The sequence below is a fragment of the Oncorhynchus masou genome, chromosome 33 (genome assembly GCF_036934945.1).
Source record: "Oncorhynchus masou masou isolate Uvic2021 chromosome 33, UVic_Omas_1.1, whole genome shotgun sequence".
NCBI classification, from domain to species: domain Eukaryota; kingdom Metazoa; phylum Chordata; class Actinopteri; order Salmoniformes; family Salmonidae; genus Oncorhynchus; species Oncorhynchus masou.
Window position 1 is genome coordinate 26,227,277 of NC_088244.1, and position 20,814 is coordinate 26,248,090.

Sequence of the window (20,814 nt, forward strand, 5' to 3'; positions counted from 1 at the left end):
TTAAACTACGTGTGCTTGTCACCAGATCTCAAAGCAAATGAGGCCCAACATCCTATTTAGACACGGTTGGTGTTTCCTTTATTTTGGCAGTTACCTGTATATCGTGCTATGTGCCAAGATTTGTAGTTGCTTGGTTACTGTTGCCTGGTGAGGTTAGGAAATGATAGTCGCCTAATAAATATTTTGTAAGGACACCCCTTTGTGGACCCCCCCTGCACGCACATACACACCTTGACTCAATTTTATAAAATGCATAGGTCTAATTTACCTATTGACTTGTTTCCATTTCCAATAAAACATTCCAATTGGTATACAACTTAAATCAATAAATAAACCGTTTTCTTTTCATTCTCCATTTCCTCCCTAGATATGGACGGGTGGAGAGTGTCAAGGTCCTTCCAAAGCGGGGGTCAGAAGGTGGAGTCGCAGCCTTTGTGGATTTTGTGGACATTAAAAGTGCTCAGAAGGCACATAATTCAATCAACAAGATGGGGGACAGAGACCTGCGCACTGATTACAATGAGCCAGGCACAATCCCTAGTGCCGTGAGAGGGCTGGACGATAGCCTGTCCTTAGGCTCTCGTGGACGGGATGTTTCAGGGTTCATAAGGGCGGCAGGGGGCCCGGTGTATGGGCCCCCTGCATCTCTCCACAGCAGAGAGGGACGCTATGAGCGCAGACTAGACGGGTAAGTGGACAAAGTTTCTCTGAAGGCAGGGGGAACTTGGTTTCTGATAACTCCTTACCCCCAAGCATTTGTCCATCTATTAATTTATAAGCAGGTTCATAAACAGGATTAAATCAGTAGGCATCCCTTCTAAAGTCCTCAGTGTTGGCATCGCTCATGGATTGATATGGTAGACACCAAGCCACACTGTAAATGAGCTTGTATGTACATTATGCACACAATTGTACTTCTATGTGTGTGGTAAATAGAGTATTGGCTGTTGAGGATTATCTTTGTGAGTTTAAACAGTCCTGTGAGGTGGATATCCCATTTGCGGAGAGTACGGGGCATATTGGATATCGTAACATTCCTGGGATTAATGGATGCTGGAGAGAGTTTGTTCCAGCGGCCTTCCCTGGGATCTCCCTGATCTGGAGTACCGTGCCCTCCTTGGTGGATTAATGGGTCACCCTATTTTCGTATAACGACCAAGAATACATATTTACACATTTTAAGACGCATTAACTAGTTTTTGGATTAATAGAAATTGGGTTCTCGATCATTCTGCAACCCTTCCAGTGGTGTTTTCAAGTGCAGTGCTTTCCTTGTGGTCCGGAGTCATGTGGATAACCTAACCCGGATATGTATTCCCCTATTGGATTAAAACTGGCCAATCACGAAAGGATATTCTATCATTCGATAAAGGTATGGGTTTTCCGGTTTTGTGCTGGGATTATGTTTGATATCAGGGTTTAACAATTAAATGCTGGGAGACCTCAACTGTTGATCAACTTTGTAGAGAAACGACAAAGGGTGAGCAAATTATACACTTTTTTTTTTATCCAAACATTTTTGTTGGTGGTTCAAATAATTTGTTATATTTTGCTCTTGAAAGAGTGAGACTTTCCAATGGATGTAGGGGGAAGCATTAAAAAGAATTGCGTAGTAGAGGATTGGATTATTTTGGAATCATACAAATCAATACAATTACATGGAAATATGGGGCTGAAGAACATGGTACTGGATGTCAGTGGAGATACCTGCCTTCTGTCAGTGGATTACCTCCCTTCTGAATGTGGAACTCCATCTGTCCATCCTTGGATACAATTATTCTCAGAATCAGAAAAGACAACATCCTGTCAACATCAAATAATTAGCCTACTGCCTTTCAGGCAACTGTACCTATGAGGGAGAATCATGGAGTTTAAGACATGGATTACTACTGACAAATAAACTGTGTTATTACAAGATCATTTTTGCTTTAATGGATCTAGTTGGACAATTTCTCAATTTTGCACATAGAATGTGGCGGACTATTAAGGATGAAATACTTTTTTCCCACTAGTTGTGTGCCATGATGTTCCAGACTCATTGCTCATGGGGAATCAATAGAGCACTGTTTACAGAAGCTGGACAATTGTATATAGATTATTGATTTGACTGGACTATGTTGCCTATTTTCCATGAACATTTAAAAATTGATCCGTTACGTTTTATGTAACCATTTTTGAAAGAATAGTTTAGTCTGACTTCCTATGACTATTTTCCACCACAGCAAAATCTTGTTACAATTGGATTCGATTTTGGATTAGTTGATATTCCAGTCCCTCAAAGCAAGTGACGATTCCCGCCATACTGATGAGGATGACTATTTTGAACATAAACCTGCCCGGGATATATATTTTTTTTAATATAATTTTTTATACCAACCCTACAGTTTTCCTTTTTGCTCACAAAGTTCTGTCTCCCTAGATTGTATTTGGAATTGTAGATCGGGTTACCGCTGTTTCAAAAGGTTGGTATATCCTGCCTTGTGTATTGTAGCTCTTCTCTCTAACCCTTAGTTTGAACCCCTGTCTCTCCATATTTCCTACTAACAGAAATGGCTTCTTGTTGTTATTTGCAGATTATGTACCTTTTTCCGGCTGTCCCGCTCACCCTGAACCTACTCGACCCACTTCCCAGCTCCTAATCCCCTAGTCAATAGTACCTTGTTACTTAGGCATTTTTCACATTAAGTGAAATGAGAGTGTAAAATTGACACGGATCAAATGTTCTAAACAGAGGGACGCACCTCGGGAATGTTTTTTTTAAACCATGAACAATTACATCATATTTAATAGTTGTGTGTGTTAACAAAAATAAGATTTAGATTCAACCTAATTTGAATTGCTACTGTATGTTACATTTCACTGTCAGATTTGTCATGACTAAAGGATTTATGACAATGTTTAGAAGGCTATGGCAAAGTCTCGTTTTGTCAGTGGTTGAACCTTTTTCTTCTGAGCTAAAGAGTAGGATATCTCCAGGAACAGATTAACTTGTGCATACCATTTTCATGTCTCCGTGTCCAGTATGACGGAAGTTAGAGGTAGTTTTACGAGCCAATGCTAACTGGCGTTACCCATAGACTTCCAGTCATTGGGCAATCTGCTAGCATGCTTTGCCCAAGATTATCACAAGACGTGAACAAAATGCTTCAGTGATTTGTATTTCCCATAAACTTTCTGAAAAGGCAAAGCGGGAATGCCCCCTTCTGTCTGTTTACCACTTTGTGAAGCTGTTAGGGATAATGCTAATGATAACCGTCTTCCGGTAGATGGAAAAGCTTTCTCAATTAAATGTTAACAACAAAGTAGCCTATGTCTGCCTGGTAGAATTACATGATTATTTGCATCAATCCAGTGGCATTTCTTTTTTTTTTTTTTTTTTTTTTTTTTTTTTTAACAAACTCCGTAATAACGTGCACTACAGAAACACCCCAAACCAAACAAGTCTCTTGCTGGTGCAGGCTTGAATTAAAGGGTATCTACACCCCCAAAAATGTACATTTTTCTTAGATTTTTCCCAGAACTCTAAAGTGGTCTCCTGATGTCGTTTGAGCATTTTGTTATTATTCTATTAAAGTGATTTCTAGAGAGAACCTGAAAAAACCAAATGGAATTTGGGGAAAAAAAATCAATAGAATTACGCAAGAAATAAAACAGATTTTATAGGGCCCTACAATAGGTGTGGTTTGAAACTTATCATTAAACTTCCATCATACTCATCACTGGATTCAGAAAGGAAGTTATGGTAAAGGTTTATTTTACAGATGGCGTCTGTACCAGGTAGTTATTTTAGTCGTTATAATTTGGTTTATTTGAGATTCATGGATTTAAGTGTCACTATCTACCATTTAGTACCTGGCAGTTACCAATTGTTCTATTCCTTCAGGTGCACAAAGTACTAGAAAGACCGTATCCCATTGTTACCACTGTTTTTTTTTAAAGATACCATCTTAAACTAGGCTGTATAAATTGTTACCGAAGTTAGATCCAGCACCTTCTAAACTGCATCTCAGTAAGTCTGATTCATCTCATACTTATGAAATGGGTAACTAATCATCTAACATGCTGGCCACACCGCTCGTGTCACGTGTGCAGGCGTTACAAAATAAATGTACACCTACATGTTATTCAATCATTGCCCCGACACTGCTCGCGCGCGTCAACGAGTGTCTGCTTAGCCAGGCACTGAAATAGAACTTGCTTCTATTTGTGACGCGCTGCAAGTCCTGCTTCTCCCATCCCCTCAACGGTTTTTCGGCGCAAATATCCACACGGGTGATTGAAAGATAAGCTGAGGTCCCAACTCCAGTCCAGTTGGTGGCGGTAATGCACCTTAAAGTTGGTTGCCAACCTCCATATAAAGTCCAAAGAAGAAGAATTCTGAAGGAGGAGAAATTTCTGGAAACAAACTCTGTTTACCATTTTATTTGTGATTTAATTGTCGGTGTAGAGGACCTGGTGCATTTCAGGTAAAATAACAACCCAAAGTTTATATCCCAGGACAAATTAGCTAGCAACAGCAAGTTAGCTAGCTAAATCTTTTCAACCTGTCTCCAAATTAATATCGTTGGTTCAAAGTTATTTTTGATAATTCAGCCAGCGTGTCCTGATCATTGTCTGGTGTGGGTGGACAAAATCAACATGCGCGCGGTCTGGTCAGCATGTTAGTGTGATTCTTACATATTATTCTAATTAGAGACGACTTTTTTAAATTTATTACTCCCCCTCTAATATTTGTTGATAAATCGCCACCTCGTTAACTCACATTTTTTGATAGACCCCAACTGCCTCTTTATTGAATTGGTGGTGTACCTGCTGTAAGAACATACATTAGTATAATTGTATTCATCAGCAGAGCATATGATTACATTTCAGTGTACATAAAATCTTTAAAATTGGAATGGTGTTTTTACTGTTTTAGGCATTCCGACAGCTGAAGGCTCTCGCACCTTGACAATCTACCAGTTAGGAGGTCTGGTGATTTTTGTAGTTGATCCTGCAAGATAACTTGCTATCTAATCTTTAGAAACTGCTGCATTTTTGTAATGATTCCAGTAATTGAATATGGATCAGTGCAGTATATTTCTAGCTAGCAGCTACCGCTGCGCAATTCCCTAAAAGCTCAAATAACTAGTTGTGCAACAACATTATGATGAAAACCCTAACAAATAATTGCAATTACACAGTTATCATAATATCAAAATCTTATTCTCGACATCCCTAATGGCAAGTCAGTATATTATTATTATTATTATTATTATTATTTAGCTTTCGTCAAAGAATCCTCCATTTGCAGCAATTAGTCTTGCAGACCTTTGGCATTCTAGTTGTCGATTTGTTGAGGTAATCTGAAGAGATTTCACCCCATGCTTCCTGAAGCACCTCCCGCAAATTGGATTGGCTTGATGGGCACTAGTTACGTACCATATGGTCAAGCTGCTTCCACAACAGCTCAGTAGGGTTGAGATCTGGTGACTGTGCTGGCCACTCCATTATAGACAGAATACCAGCTAACTGTTTCTTCCATAAATAGTTATTGCATAGTTTGGAGTTGTACTTTGGGTCATTGTTCTGTTGTAGGAGGAAATTGGCTTCAATTAAGCAACGTCCACAGGGTATGGCATTGCAAAATGGAGTGATGGCCTTCTTCAAGATCCCTCTTACCCTGTACAAATCTCCCACTTTAACACCACCAAAGCACCCCCAGACCATCACATTGCCTCCACATATTTTTATTTGTTCTTTGTGATCTGAACACCTCAAACTGAGATTCGTCTGTCCCTTGTCTGTGTTCTTGCCCATCTTTATCTTTTCTTTTTATTGGCCAGTCTGAGTTATAGCTTTTTCTCTGCAACTCTGCCTAGAAGGCCAGCATCCTGGAGTCGCCTCTTCGTTGTTGACGTTAAGACTGGTGTTTTGCGCGTAGTATTTAATGAAGCTGCCAGTTCAGGACTTGTGCGGCGTCTGTTTCTCAAACTTGACACGCTAATGTACTTGTCCTCGTGCTCTGTTGTGCACCGGGGCCACTCACTCCTCTTTCTATTAGAGCCAGTTTGCGCGGTTCTGTGAAAGGAGTAGTACACAGCATTGTACGTGATCTTCAGTTTCTTGGCCATTTTTTTGCATGGAATAGCCTTAATATTTCAGAACAAGAATAGACTGACGAGTTTCAGAAGAGGTCTTTGTTTCTGGCCATTTTATGCCTAAAATCGAACCCACAAATGCTGATGCTCCAGATACTCAAGTCAAAAGAAGGTCTGTTTTATGGCTTCTTTAATCAGAACAACAGTTTTCAGCAGTGCTAACATAATTGCAAAAGGGTTTTCTCATGATCAATTAGCTAATCCAAGTTGATCATTTTAAAAGGCTAACACAACGTGCCATTGGAACACCGGAGTGATAGTTGCTGATAATGGGCCTCTGTTCGCCTATGTAGATATTCCATAAAAAATCTGCCGTTTCCAGCTACAATAGTCATTTACACCGTTAACAATGTCAACACTGTATGTCTGATCAATTTTGTTATTTTAATGGACAAAAAATGAAATTTCCTTAGTTTCTAAGTGACCCCAAACTTTTGAACGGTAGTGTATACATTTTTTGCGTTTAGGTTTTAGCATTAAATCCATTGGGAATGCCCCAGACTCTTGTTTTTCCAGATCAGGGTGTGCTCTATATTATGGGCCATAAGAAATATATCAACTTTCTTTCTGCTTTTCAGTCGAGGACATGTAATACGGTGTCTAAAATATCTACTCCTTTTAATTTAGGTTCTTACCAGTTTTCAATACATTTCCAAAGATTTTATATAAATTGCCATGCCTAGTTAGTAGCAGTTAAACATTTTCATTTAGATAATCTGAAAGTATCTAGACAAATATAGGTGACAAATTCTGCAGAAATTAATGAGCGATATGAATTCATTAGAACATTTTACAAATATTTTAAACTAAATATATTGCTAATGTAAAGTATGATATGTCAATTGAAATGTTTACTGTATACCGTTTCAAACAGATACCCCATTTGAACACTCAACTTGACTGCTGTCTTAGTTATTTGATAACCTGATATACTTTTATTTACCACCATGTGAAGCTCAACTAGTTTTGTATTTAGTGTCAAAAAGCATAATGTGTATCTCTTTCTCTCTCACCATTTTCTCCTTCCATCCCTATCCCTGTCACTCAGGACTGCTGAAAGTCGGGATCGAGCATATGATCACAGTGTCTATGGTCATCATGAGCGTGCTAGCAGCAGCTTTGAAAGGCAGCGTCACTACGACACAGACTATTACCGAGATACCAGGGAGAGAATGCTTAACTCTGTGACTGGAACTGCCTGTGGAGGTGGTGGGGCTGTCTCTGCAGGGATCGGTGGAGGGGTTGTAGGTGCTGGCATCAGTGGAACAGGTGGTGGGGCTGTGGCTGGCGGAAGTGGAGGATCTTCATCTGTTGGTGTGGGATACTATCGTTCACATAGCCGAAGCCCTAGCCACTTTGATACACCAGAACCTCGATATGAGCCTCGTGCCAGAGAACCATTTATACTGGCCAGCGTAGTTCACAGGGATTTGTACCAAGAAGAGGGAGGTCGGCGTAGAGATCGGTCTTACCACGACAGTCACAGCCGATCTCCACACTCTATACATTCACGTAACCCCTCTCCACAAAGGTTGTCGACTCAGGCATCCCGGCCTCCCCGCTCCCACAGTGGCTCTGGCTCTCGCAGCCGATCCTCCAGTTCCGACTCAGTCAGCAGTACCAGCAGCAGCACCAGTGGCAGGTAGGTAGAGCGAGTGCTCATTAGTTTCACTTTCATGCATTCCGTCCCCTGCAGTTATCACATGGTGTCTGTGCCCATCTTTCTGCTTTACTCAGAGTACAACTTGCTCAATGAAATAATGACTCTAAAATGTTTCTTAAACAAGAAGCATAGTTAGCCACCCAAATTTAGTACTTAGCCACCCACATTCAAAGTTATGTTAATCTCAAAATGCAACCCAAACTCAGCAAAAAAAGAAACGTCCTTTCACTGTCAACTGCATTTATTTTCAACAAACTTAACGTGTAAATATTTGTATGAACATAACAAGATTCAACAACTGAGACATTAAACTGAACAAGTTCCACAGACATGTGACTAACAGAAATGGAATAATGTGTCCCGGGAACAAATGGGGGATCAAAATCAAACGTAACAGTCAGTATCTAGTGTGGCCACCAGCTGCATTAAGTACTGCAGTACATCTCCACCTCATGGACCAGATTCTCCAGTTCTTGCTGTGAGATGTTACCCCACTCTTCCACCAAGGCACCTGCAAGTTCCCGGACATTTCTGAGGGGAATGGCCCTAGACCTCACCCTCCGATCCAACAGGTCCCAGACGTGCTCAATGGGATTGAGATCCGGGCTCTTCGCTGGCCATGGCAGAACAGACATCCCTGTCTTTCAGGAAATCACTCACAGAATGAGCAGTATGGCTGATGGCATTGTCATGCTGGAGGGTCATATCAGGATGAGCCTGCAGGAAGGGTACCACATGAGGAAGGAGGATGTCTTCCCTGTAACGCACAGCTTTGAGATTGCCTGCAATGACATCAAGCTCAATACGATGATGCTGTGACACACCGCCCCAGACAATGACGGACCCTCCTCCTCCAAATCGATCCCGCTCCAGAGTACAGGCCTTCGACGATAAACGCGAATCCGACCATCACCCCTGGTGAGACAAAACTGTGACTCGTCAGTGAAGAGCACTTTGTGCTAGTTGTCTGGTCCAGCAACGGTGGGATTGTACCCATAGGTGATGTCTGGTGAGGACCTGTCTTACAACAGGCCTACAAACCCTCAGTCCAGCCTCTCTCAGCCTATTGCGGACAGTCTGAGCACTGATGGAGGGATTGTGCGTTCCTGGTGTAACTTGGGCAGTTGTTGTTGCTGTCCTGTACCTGTCCCGCAGGTGTGATGCTCGGATGTACCGATCCTGTGCTGGTGTTATACGTGGTCTGCCACTGCGAGGACGATCAGCTGTCCACCCTGTCTCCCTGTGGCGCTGTCTTAGGCGTCTCACAGTACAAACATTGCAATTTATTGCCCTGGCCCCATCTGCAGTCTTCATGCCTCCTTGCAGCATGCCTAAGGCATGTTCACGCAGATGAGCAGGGACCCTGGGCGTCTTTCATTTGGTCTTTTCAGAGTCAGTAGAAAGGCCTCTTTCGTGTCCTAAGTTTTCATGACCGTGACCTTAATTGCCTACCGTCTGTAAGCTGTTAGTGTCTTAACGACCGTTCCACAGGTGCATGTTCATTAATTGTTTATGGTTCATTGAACTAGCATGGGAAACAGTGTTTAACCCCTTTACAATGAAGATCTGAAGTTATTTGGATTTTTACGAATTATCTTTGAAAGACAGGGTCCTGATAAAGGGACGTTCATTTTTATTTTTAATTTTTATCCTGAGTTTAGTTATGGGTGATTCCTTATGAAACTAGAACAGAACAAGACCATACATTTTTTGGATTTTCATATAATATTATCTATAGAAGGGACATTTAGAGAAAGGATTGTTTACATATATTTGACGTTTATATCTTAAAGCATCTGGACTCTCTCTAAAATGATCAGCCAAAATTGTTGCAACCCCTATTACTAGCCGGTTCAACCTCTCTTTGTCTGAGATTCCCAAAGATTGGAAGGCTGCCGCGATCATCCCCCTCTTCAAAGGAGGAGACACTCTATACCCAAACTGCTACAGACCTATATCTATCCTACCCTGCCTTTTCTAAGGTCTTCGAAAGCCAAGTTAACAAACAGATTACCAACCATTTCGAATCCCACTGTACCCTCTCCGCTATGCAATCTGATTTCAGAGCTGGACATGGGTGCAGCCGTGCTCAAGGTCCAAAACGATATCATAACCGCCATCGATAAGAGACATTACTGTGCAGCCGTATTCATCGACCTGGCCAAGGCTTTCGACTCTGTCAATCACCGCATTGTTATCGGCAAACTAAACAGCCTTGGTTTCTCAAAATACTGCCTCGCCTGGTTCACCAACTACTTCTCTGATAGAGTTCAGTGTGTTAAATCGGAGGGCCTGTTGTCCAAAATTATGTCAGTCTCTATGGTGGTGCCACAGGGTTCAAGTCTCGGGCCGACTCTCTTCTCTGTATTTGCTCTTGCTGCTGGTGATTCTCTGATCCACCTCTACGCAGACGACACCATTCTGTATACTTCTGTACCTTCTTTGGACACCGAGTTATCTAGCCTCCAGACCAGCTTCAATGCCATACAACTCTCCTTCCGTGTCCTCCAACTGCTCTTTAATGCAAGTAAAACTAAATGCATGCTCTTCAACATGCCCGCCTGTCCAGCATCATTACTCTGGACGGTTCTGACTTAGAATATACAAATACTACAAATATCTAGGTGTCTGGTTAGACTGTAAACTCTCCTTCCAGACTCAAATTAAGCATCTCTAATCCAAAATTAAATCTAGAATCGGCTTCCTATTTCACAACAAAGCATCCTTCACTCATGCTGCCAAACATATACTCGTAAAACTGACCATCCTACAGATCCTCAACTTCGGCGATGTCATTAACAAAATAGTCTCCAACACTCTACTCAGACTGCATCAAATTTGCTATCACAGTGCCATCAGTTTTGTCACCAAAGCCCCATATACTACCCACCACTGCGACCTGTATGCTCTCGCTGGCTGGCCCTCGCTTCATACTCGTCGCCAAACCCACTGGCTCCAGGTCATCTACAAGTCTCTGCTAGGTTAAGCCCTGCCTTATCTCAGCTCACTGGTCACCATAGCAGCACCCACCCGTAGCATGCACTCCAGCAGGTATATCTCACTAGTCACCCTCAAAGCCAATTCTTCCTTTGGCTGTCTTTCCTTCCAGATCTCTGCTGCCAATGACTGGAACGAACTGCAAAAATCACTGAAGCTGGAGACTCATAACTCCCTCACTCGCTTTAAGCACCAGCTGTCAGAGCAACTCACAGATCACTGCACCTGTACAAAGCCCATCCAACTACCTCATCCCCATACTGTATTTATTTATTTGTCTTGCTCCTTTGCACCCCAGTATCTCTACTTGCACATTCATCTTCTGCACATCAATCACTCCAGTGTCTAATTGGTATATTGTAATTACTTCTCCACCATGGCCTATTTATTGCCTTACCTCCCTTATCTTACCTCATTTGCACACACTGTATATAGATTTTCTTCAACTATGTTATTGACTGTATGTTTTGTTTATTCCACGTGTAACTCTGTGTTGTTGTATGTGATGAACTGCTTTGCTTTATTCTTGGCCAGGTCGCAGTTGTAAATGAGAACTTGTTCTCAACTAGCCTACCTGATTAAATAAACGTGAAAAAAATAAAATAAATTGAAATCAAAATACTACTCATATTACAGAGCAAGCAGCAAAGCTTTATATGACACCAACTTGTGCTTTGTAGCACTTACAGATTAAACATTATTGAGTCTTAAAGGAGGCCTGGGTGCGGCCAAAATAGTACAATTATTCCAGCTTCATTTAATTATTTCTCAATTATGTTAAGGATCGGACCCCCCCCCCCCTAAATTTTCACCTAATATGACACCCTAATCTAACTGCCTGTAGCTCAGGGCCTGAAGCAAGCATATGCATATTCTTGATACCATTTGAAAGGAAACACATTGAAGTTTGTGGAACCACAAAGTTAATCTAGTTGAATATAACACATTTAGATCTAGTAAAAGATAATACAAATAAAACAACTTGTATTTTAAATGTGATTTCTTTGTAACTTCTTTGAAATGTAAGAAAGGCCATAATGTATTATTCCAGCCCAGGTGAAATTTTGATTTTGGCAGCAGTGTGTGGAAAGTTTTAGACTGATTTTTGTATTATGAACAAATTATTATTTTCAATGACTGCCTAGGAACAGTGGGTTAACTGCCTTGTTCAGGGGCAGAACAACAGATTCTTACCTTGTCAGCTCGGGGATTCGAGCTTGCAACTTTTCCGTTACTAGTCCAACGCTCACCACTAGGCTACCTACTGTGCCAATGAACCATTGCATATCTGTTCAAAATGTTGTATCAAGACTCCCCAAATGTGCCTAAATGGTTTATTAATACATTTTCGAGTTCATGATTGTGCACTCTCAAACAATAGCATTGCATTCTTTTCACTTTAATAGCTAGTGTAACTTGGATAGTGCAGTTAGATTAACAAGAATTTAAACTTTCTGCCCATATCAGATATGTATATGTCTTGGGAAATGTTTTTGTTACTTACAACTTCATGCTAATCATATTAGCCTACGTTAGCTCAACCGTCCCGCGGGAAGGGATACTTCAGGATTTTGGCTATGAGGTCCTACTTTCCCAGAGTCAGATGAACTCGTGGATACATTTACGTCATTTAGCAGACGCTCTTATCCAGAGCGACTTACAAATTGGATACCATTTTTATGTGTATTGTGCAGATGGAAGGAAGTTGCTAACTAGCGCTAGGGCAAATGCTCACTAGCGCTAGGGCAAATGCTCACTAGCGCTAGGGCAAATGCTCACTAGCGCTAGGACAAATGCTCACTAGCGCTAGGGCTGGAAGTCTATAGGATCTGCTATAATGAAACTACTTCCAACTTCCTTCATACTGGATGCAGAGACATATAAATGGTATCCATAAGTTCATTTGACTCTGGGGAAGTAGATAAAGGGCCTAATTTGCCAAAATCCTGAATTATCCCTTTAAGATACAATCCTTCCTCCAAAGGACCATTCTATAGATATAATTGTGAAAATTACCGAAATCATGGTGGTGTTTTGTTCTAGAGTTGTGAGGAATCACCCTTATGTAATGCTTTATGATAACCAATTGTTATGAAAAGCATGTCCCCGCAAGAACTTAAAAGGGCTAGCTTATTTATATTGCTTGTGTCATATGATTTGAATTCACTCAACTCAAATTGATTAGTAGTTTAAGCGCCTCTGGCTCACAAACCTCTGAGTGAAATTAAAGCTAGTTAGCGTTATTGGCATTGGAACTCCTGTTCAGTGTGCACCAACTTGGCTTTGGCAAATGTAATGCAATGAACTCAATAGTAGAAAATGGTTCTAATTTGTTTAGTTTAAAAAAAATTGTACAATACTATTTCCACTTGCTTATTCGGTGTGAATTTCTCAGACCGACTAAATTCCTTAAAGATTTGGGTGTGAAATGCTAAAACAAGGGTATTCAAATCTTACCCTGGGAGGTCCGGAGTACTGCTGGTTTTCTGTTCTACCTGATAATTATTGCACCCACCTGCTGTCCCATGTCTAAATCAGTCTCTGATTAGAGGTGACAAATTAAAAAGCAGTGGAACTGGCTTTGAGGTCCAGCTTTGAATTTGAGGGGGCTAGAATTTAAAGCCCCACTAATCTTGAGCCGAAGTAACTCCTTGGAAATCTGGTATAAATGTGATGACAAATTCCAAAAACCGGCTTCAAAAAGGAAATTGATATGGTATGACAGTGAAAATATGCAAGGAGACTTCTTTAGCGCGGCAAGAATAAGTAGGTTATATAATTTAAGCAGTTTCATTGGTTATTTGAAGGCATTGCGATCTGACACACCAGACTGTGCAGCTTGACATGCTTGGTGGTTTCAGGAAGAAATGCTACAGGGAGTTTTTGGAGACTGCTGGTGTATTTTCTCACTGCCCACCTCTGTGTATGGGTAATGCCCCCCCCCCACCCTGAGATCCAGTTAGAACTGGACATTTCTAGCCACTGCTGGCTCCCTGCCCACTCCCACAGACCAGGCTCCATAAGCAGCACTTATGGGAGTGTCTGAGGGAAGGAGGAGGAGCAGAGGCAAACAAATAGCAAAGGGAAGGCTGGAAAATTGAGAAGGGCATGAGAATAGTGGGGTGTACTACTAAAGGGATGCACGGCTTATGAAATGTCTATTGCAAGTGTGAACATATCTGGTCATGTTTACTACTGTGGGACAGTATACTGTGATATTAAAAACTATTTGAGCATAATTTAACAAAGCAAACTAAATTACCATCTCACAAGAGATTGAAGTGGAATGGTAGAACTGTACAATGAAAATACGAAGGTAATTGTTTCATTTTTATGCCATATGAGGGTTGCAGATCATATATTTATTTTCTAAAACATTTCCTTTTTTTGCTCCCTTTGTTACTTCTGTTGTAAAATATATTATTCCATCTAACAACACAAGCAGTATAATTTCAAAACTGCTCTCTATTTGATCTACAAAAGCCAGTGTCTTACTGTTTTGTCATCTACCTGGTGAGTCATTGTTTTCTACAATTGGAATCTATGCACTTGTGATCTGTTGTAGTTCTCAGCGGCTCTCAAACCTTACTTGTTAGTCATGGTGATTTGATTCAAATCCATATGGGCACGATCTGCTGAATAGACTCATGGATAACTCCATATATTCACAAACACGGTGAACAGATGTACAGAATATTCTGCTTCAACAAATAAATAGAAAAAAACAATCTCAATGGATTTGATTCCATTTGAATGAATTGTGAGAACAGTGCCACTAAAAGACAGGTAATGGTATTACATATTCCTTTATGCTAGGGTAACCTTCATTATTTCCAACTTCATATAGAAGTTTGCTCAATATGATTGTTGAGTGTACCAGGTGATTCTCACAACTGGCACTTGACAAAAAAAAAAAACGTTTTACAAAAAAAATAGATTCTACACCATAATTCCTCTTGGATCAATAAGATTAGCTTCTGTAGTTATCTATTTCATAATTATTATGTTTATTGATCAGATATTATGCATTTAACCACAATTTCCACAACTATCAATACATAATCTCTCATTACCACAACAGTTGTCGAAGTCCAAAAAAGTGGGAAACAAATCTATTTGTAATATTTAACATTGCTCACCTAATGAAAAGGCTTAAGTTAATGTATTTTGTAATATATCTCATTACCGCAACACAACCTTCTTCTGAATCTTGTTTTTTGTCATAATTACTTGTGTATGTAAAGTTGAAGTCAGAAGTTTACATACACTTAGTTTGGAGTCGTTGAAAAATTAGTTTTAATAACTCCACAAATGTCTTGTTAATTAACGGGAAGTCTGTTATGACATACTTTGTGCATGACACAAGTAATTTTCCCAACAATTGTTTACAGATTATGTCACTTATAATTCACTGTATCACAATTCCAGTTGGTCAGAAGTTTACATGTGTAACAGTATAGCTTCCATCCCTCTCCTTGCCCCTACCTGGGCTCAACCAGGGACCCTCTACACACATCAACAACTGACATCCAACAAAGCATTATTACCAACCGCTCCACAAAAGTCGTGGCCCTTGCAGAGCAAGGGGAACAACTACTTCAAGTTCTCAGAGCGAGTGACGTCACCGATTGAAACGCTATTAGCATGCACCCTGCTAAATAGCTAGCCATTTCACATTGGTTACACATGCACTAAGTTGACTGTGCCTTTAAACAGCTTGAAAAATTCCAGAAAATTATGTCATGGATTTAGAAGCTTCTGATAGGCTAATTGACATAATTTGAGTCAATTGGGGGTGTACCTGTGGATGAATTTCAAGGCCTACCTTCAAACTCAGTGCCTCTTTGCTTGACCTCATGGGAAAATCAAAAGAAATCAGCCAAGACCTCAGAAAAACAATTGTAGACCTCCAAGTCTGGTTCATCCTTGGGAGCAATTTCCAAATGCCTGAAGGTACCACGTTCATCTGTACAAACAATAGTACGCAAGTATAAACACCATGGGACCACACAGCCATCATACCACTCAGGAAGGAGACGCTTTCTGCCTCCTAGAGATGAATGTACTTTGGTGTGAAAAGTGCAAATCAATCCCAGAACAAAAGCAATGTACCTTGTGAAGATGCTGGAGGAAACAGGTACAAAAGTATCTATATCCACAGTAAAACAAGTCCTATATCGACATAACCTGAAAGGCCGCTCAGCAAGGAAGAAGCCACTGCCCCAAAACCACCATAAAATAGCCAGACTACGGTTTGCAACTGCACATGGGGACACAGATCGTACTTTTTGGAGAAATGTCCTCTGGTCTGATGAAACAAAAATGGAACTGTTTGGCCATAATGACCATCGTTATGTTTGGAGGAAAAAGGGGGAGCCTTGCAAGCCGAGGGAACACCATCCCATCCGTGAAGCATGGGGGTGGCAGCATCCTGTTGTAGGGGTGCTTTGCTACAAGAGGGACTGGTGCCCTTCACAAAATAGATGGCGTCACGAGGAAGGAAAGATATATGTGTGTTTGACCCAAGTTAAGCTGTTTAAAGGCCAAATACTAATCTACCAAATACTAATTGGGTGTATGCAAACTTCTGACCCACTGGGAATGTGATTAAATTAGTAAATTCAAGCTGAAATAAATCATTCTCTCTACTGTTATTCTGACATTTCACATTCTTAAAATAAAGTAGTGATCCTAACTGACCTAAGACAGGGACTTTTTACTAGGATTAAATGTCAGGAACTGTGAAACTGAGTTTAAATTTTGATCAGGTGTATGTAAACTTCCAACTTCAACTGTATGTATGCTATTTTTATGTACATATTTTTGATAGTGTCCCTTTTATTCTTTATCAAATTTATCCAAAATTCCTAAAGTATACGTTTTACTTTTCGTGATATTTATTAAATATTGCTGCATTATGGTAATGATGAGCAGTTTTCGGAAATTAGTGTTGCATTGTTTGCCATTGGAAAAACTGTACATTTCTAAATCCCAAATGCTTTACGTAATAGTAAAATCAATGATCTTAATGCAATTGTGTAAAATAACTCTTTAGCATAATTCTAAGTACTGTAATTATGTGCATGTGTTTTCAAAAGTGGACTTAAGTATAAGGTTAAAAAAAATAGTAATTTCTCCAAGGTCTTTAGGATGTGGATATGTGTGATTCTAAGGTATTTTAGATGCAATTCTAAATTGACATACCACCTTTCTTTACACACCACCACAGTCAGAGGCTGGCACTAAAACCACATTGAATGAGCTGTATTCCGCCATAAGCAAACAAGAAAACACTCACCAGAGGTGGCATTCCTACTAGCCGGGAACATTAATGTAGGGAAACTTAAATCCGTTTTACGAAATTTCTATCGGCATGTTACATTTGCAACAAGAGGAAAAAGACCACTGAACCACCTTTACTCCACAAACAGAGACACATGCAAAGCTCTCCCTTGCCCTCCATTTGACAATTCTGACCATAATTCTATCCTCCTGATTCCTGCTTACAAGCAAAACTTAAAGCAGGAAACACAAGTGACGAGATCAATACAAAAGTGGTCAGATGAAGCAGATGTTAAGCTACAGGACTGTTTTGCTATCACAGACTGGAATATGTTCCGGGATTCCTCCGATGGCATTGAGGAGTACACCTCATCAGTCATTGGCTTCATCAGTAAGTGCATCGACAAAGTCATCCCCACAGTGACCGTACGTACGTACATACCAGAACCCATGGACTACAGGCAACAGCCGCACTGAGTTAAAGGGAGGAGCTGCCGCTTTCAAGGAGTGGGACTCCAACCCGGAAGCTTATAAGAAATCCCACTATGCCCTCTGACGAACCATCAAATAGGCAAAGCGTCAATACAGGACAAAGATCGAATCGTACTACACCGGCTTTTGATGCTCATCGGATGTGGCAGGGCTTGCAAACCATTAGACTACAAAGGGAAGCACAGCAGAGAGCTGCCCAGGGACACGAGCCTATCAGACCAGCTAAACTACTTCAATGCTCGCGTCAAGGCAAATAACACTGAAACATGCATGAGAGCACCACGCTCTCCACAGCCGATTTTAGACCTTTAAACAGGTCAACATTCAGACAGATTACCAGGACGTGTACTGCGAGCATGCACTGACCAACTGGCAATTGTCTTCACTGACATTTTCAACCCCTCCCTGTTCGAGTCTGTAATACCAACATGTTTTAAGCAGACTGCCATAGTGCCTGTGCCCAAGAACACTAATGTAACCTGCCTAAATGACTAACGACCTGTAGCACTCACGTCTGTAGCCATGAAGTGCTTTGAAAGGCTGGTCATGGCTCACATCAATGCCATTATCCCAGAAACCCAAGACCCACTCCAATTTGCATACCGCCCAACAGATCAACAGATGATGCAATCTCTATTGCACTTCACACTGCCCTTTCACACCTAGACAAAAGGAACACCTATGTGAGAGTGCTCTTCATTGACTACAGCTCAGCGTTCAATGCCATGGTGCCCTCAAAGATCATCAATAAGCTAAGGACCCTGGGACTAAACACCTCCCTCTGCAACTGGATCCTGGCCTTCCTAACGGGCCGCACCCAGGTACTAAGGGTAGGTAACATTCTGGGGCCCAGCTTCCTGCCACCCAGGACCTCTATATCAGGCGGTGTCAGAGGAAGGCCCTAAAAATTGTCCAAGACTCCAGCCACTCCAGTCATAGACTGTTCTCTCTGCTACCGCACGGCCAGCGGTACCGGAGCGCCAAGTCTAGGTCCAAGAGGCTTCTAAAACAGCTTCTAACCCCAAGCCATAAAATTCTTGAACACCTAATCAAATGACGACCCAGACTATTTGCATTGCCCCCCTTCCCCTCTTTTTTTACACCGCTTCTTCTCTCTGTTGTTATCATCTATACATAGTCATTTCAATAACTCTACCTACATGTACATACTAACTCAACTAACCGGTGCCCACACACATTGACTTTGTACCAGTACCACCCTGTATATAGTCTTGCTATTGTTATTTAGCTGCTGCTCTTTAATGACTTTTGTTAATTATTCTTATCCGTATTTTTTAAAACTGCATTGTTGGTTAGGGGATCGTAAGTAAGCATTTCACTGTCAAATTTACACCTGTTTAATTCAGCGCAAGTGACTAATAAAATTTGATGTTTTACAAAAATATATAATCAATAGTTGTAACAGTGGTCCTAGTAAATAAGAAACACCCATTGGCTATACATTAGAATTTAATTATTATCATTACCGAAAAAGACCTGAAAAATGATTCAATAATGAGATGTGTGTTTCGGTAATGAAAGCTCAATCTGCAAGTAATAGGAGACACAGACATTGAGTCAGCAAACAATTGACTATCACTAAAGCCCATTCATGCCTCCATGTTGGTAAGGTAATGGTTTTATAAGTTTTTCCCAATTGGAGCTTTTTTGTCATTTCGGTGAAAGGTCAAGTGTCTTAAAGGGATGTTTGAGAAGAAGATCCTCATTCTGAAGACATATAATTAAAATAACTTGTGCTCATCTAAGGACTAATCCTCTAGATGATGCATCATTGGGTGAATTAAACATTATTTTATAGCAACTTGAAAAGTGTTACAGTAATGAGAAACATCCACAGACACTGTTTTAAGTAATACATATAACTTGTATGATTTATGAACAAACTACAGCAACATATTTTGTTTTATTCAACATTTTATAAAGTTACCTGAATTTAATTGGACTAATTTCAGTAAAAAATGTACAATTTATTTAAAATAAGACACTGTGCCATAAACTAGGCATCTTAGTCTTCAGAATGATAGTTGATTGTTGCAGATGCATCAATTTGTTACTGCCATGGTTAAAACTGGTTTCATGAGAATCACCCGTATAGTGGATTGACGATGATTCCGATATATATCACATCTGTGAGCTTTATCTTTGTGCATAGAGATGTCTTTTAAATGTAACATTTCAGACAAAAGCACACAATATGAGTCATCAGTTCTTTACAGTGATTTACTCCTCTTCTTATGACGGATATAGATATATGAGATTCTGTGACATGCACACTAATCTATTTCTCATTAAGCCTCTGTGTTCCTCTTTGGCAGCAGTGATTCCAGCAGTAGTTCAAGTGATGGCTCCCCAGCACGTTCAGTTCAGTCTGCTGCCGTCCCTGCACCTTTATCTCTGCCTTTATCTGCCCTTGACAAGGATGAGCCTCGAAAAAGCTTTGGTGTCAAGGTCCAGAATCTTCCTGTGCGTTCGACAGGTGAGAATTTGATCCCTTAAGCTGTGCAACGGAGGGAATAAGTACCCAAAGGTCATACTTGAGTAAAAGTAAAGTTACCTTAATAGAAAATGACTAAAGTAAAATTTAAGTCACCTAGTAAAATACTACTTGTCTAAAAGTATTTGGTTTTAAATATACTTAAGTATCAAAAGTATAAGTCATTTAAAATTCCTTATATTAAGCAAACCAGACAGCTTCATTTTCTTGGTTATAAATGTACAGATAGCCAGGGCCACACTCAGATATCATTTATAAATGAAGCATTTGTGTTTAGTGAGTCCGCCAGATCAGAGGTAGTTGGGCTGACCAGAGATGTTCTCTTGATAAGTGCGTCAATTGGACCATTTTCCTGTTCTGCTAAGCATTCAAAATGTACCAGATACTTTTGTGTGTCAGAAAAATGTATGGAGTAAAACTACATTTATTTTCTTTAGGAATGTAAAAGTTGTCAAATATATAAATAGTGAAGTACAAATACCCCCAAAAATGACTGATTTTTATTTAATATTTTATTTAACTAGGCAAGATACCCCCAAAGTACTTTAAAGTATTTTTACTTTAGTAGTTTACACCACTGCTGCTGTGTATATACCATATATTATCTACTCCACGCTACATGTGGGCAATACACTGCTAGGTTTTGGTAATAATATAATTTGTTGAGTTAATTACATTGTTGATGATTTTTGTACTGCAGATAATAATTAGTCACTCTGTATGCC

General features: G+C 40.4%; 1 protein-coding gene across 5 annotated transcripts in view; it reads left to right on the forward strand.

Annotated features, from left to right (window-relative positions):
* The window catches only part of spen (spen family transcriptional repressor), a 51,943-nt gene that overhangs the window by 8,804 nt on the left and 22,325 nt on the right, over positions 1–20,814 (forward strand). For 2 of the 5 annotated variants that reach the window (XM_064957007.1, XM_064957009.1), the window contains exons 2-4: positions 368–688; positions 7,189–7,782; positions 19,911–20,071. In XM_064957007.1, coding sequence (XP_064813079.1) covers positions 368–688; positions 7,189–7,782; positions 19,911–20,071 — 1,076 coding nt within the window. The other 3 variants (XM_064957008.1, XM_064957010.1, XM_064957012.1) reach the window with 2 other exon arrangements.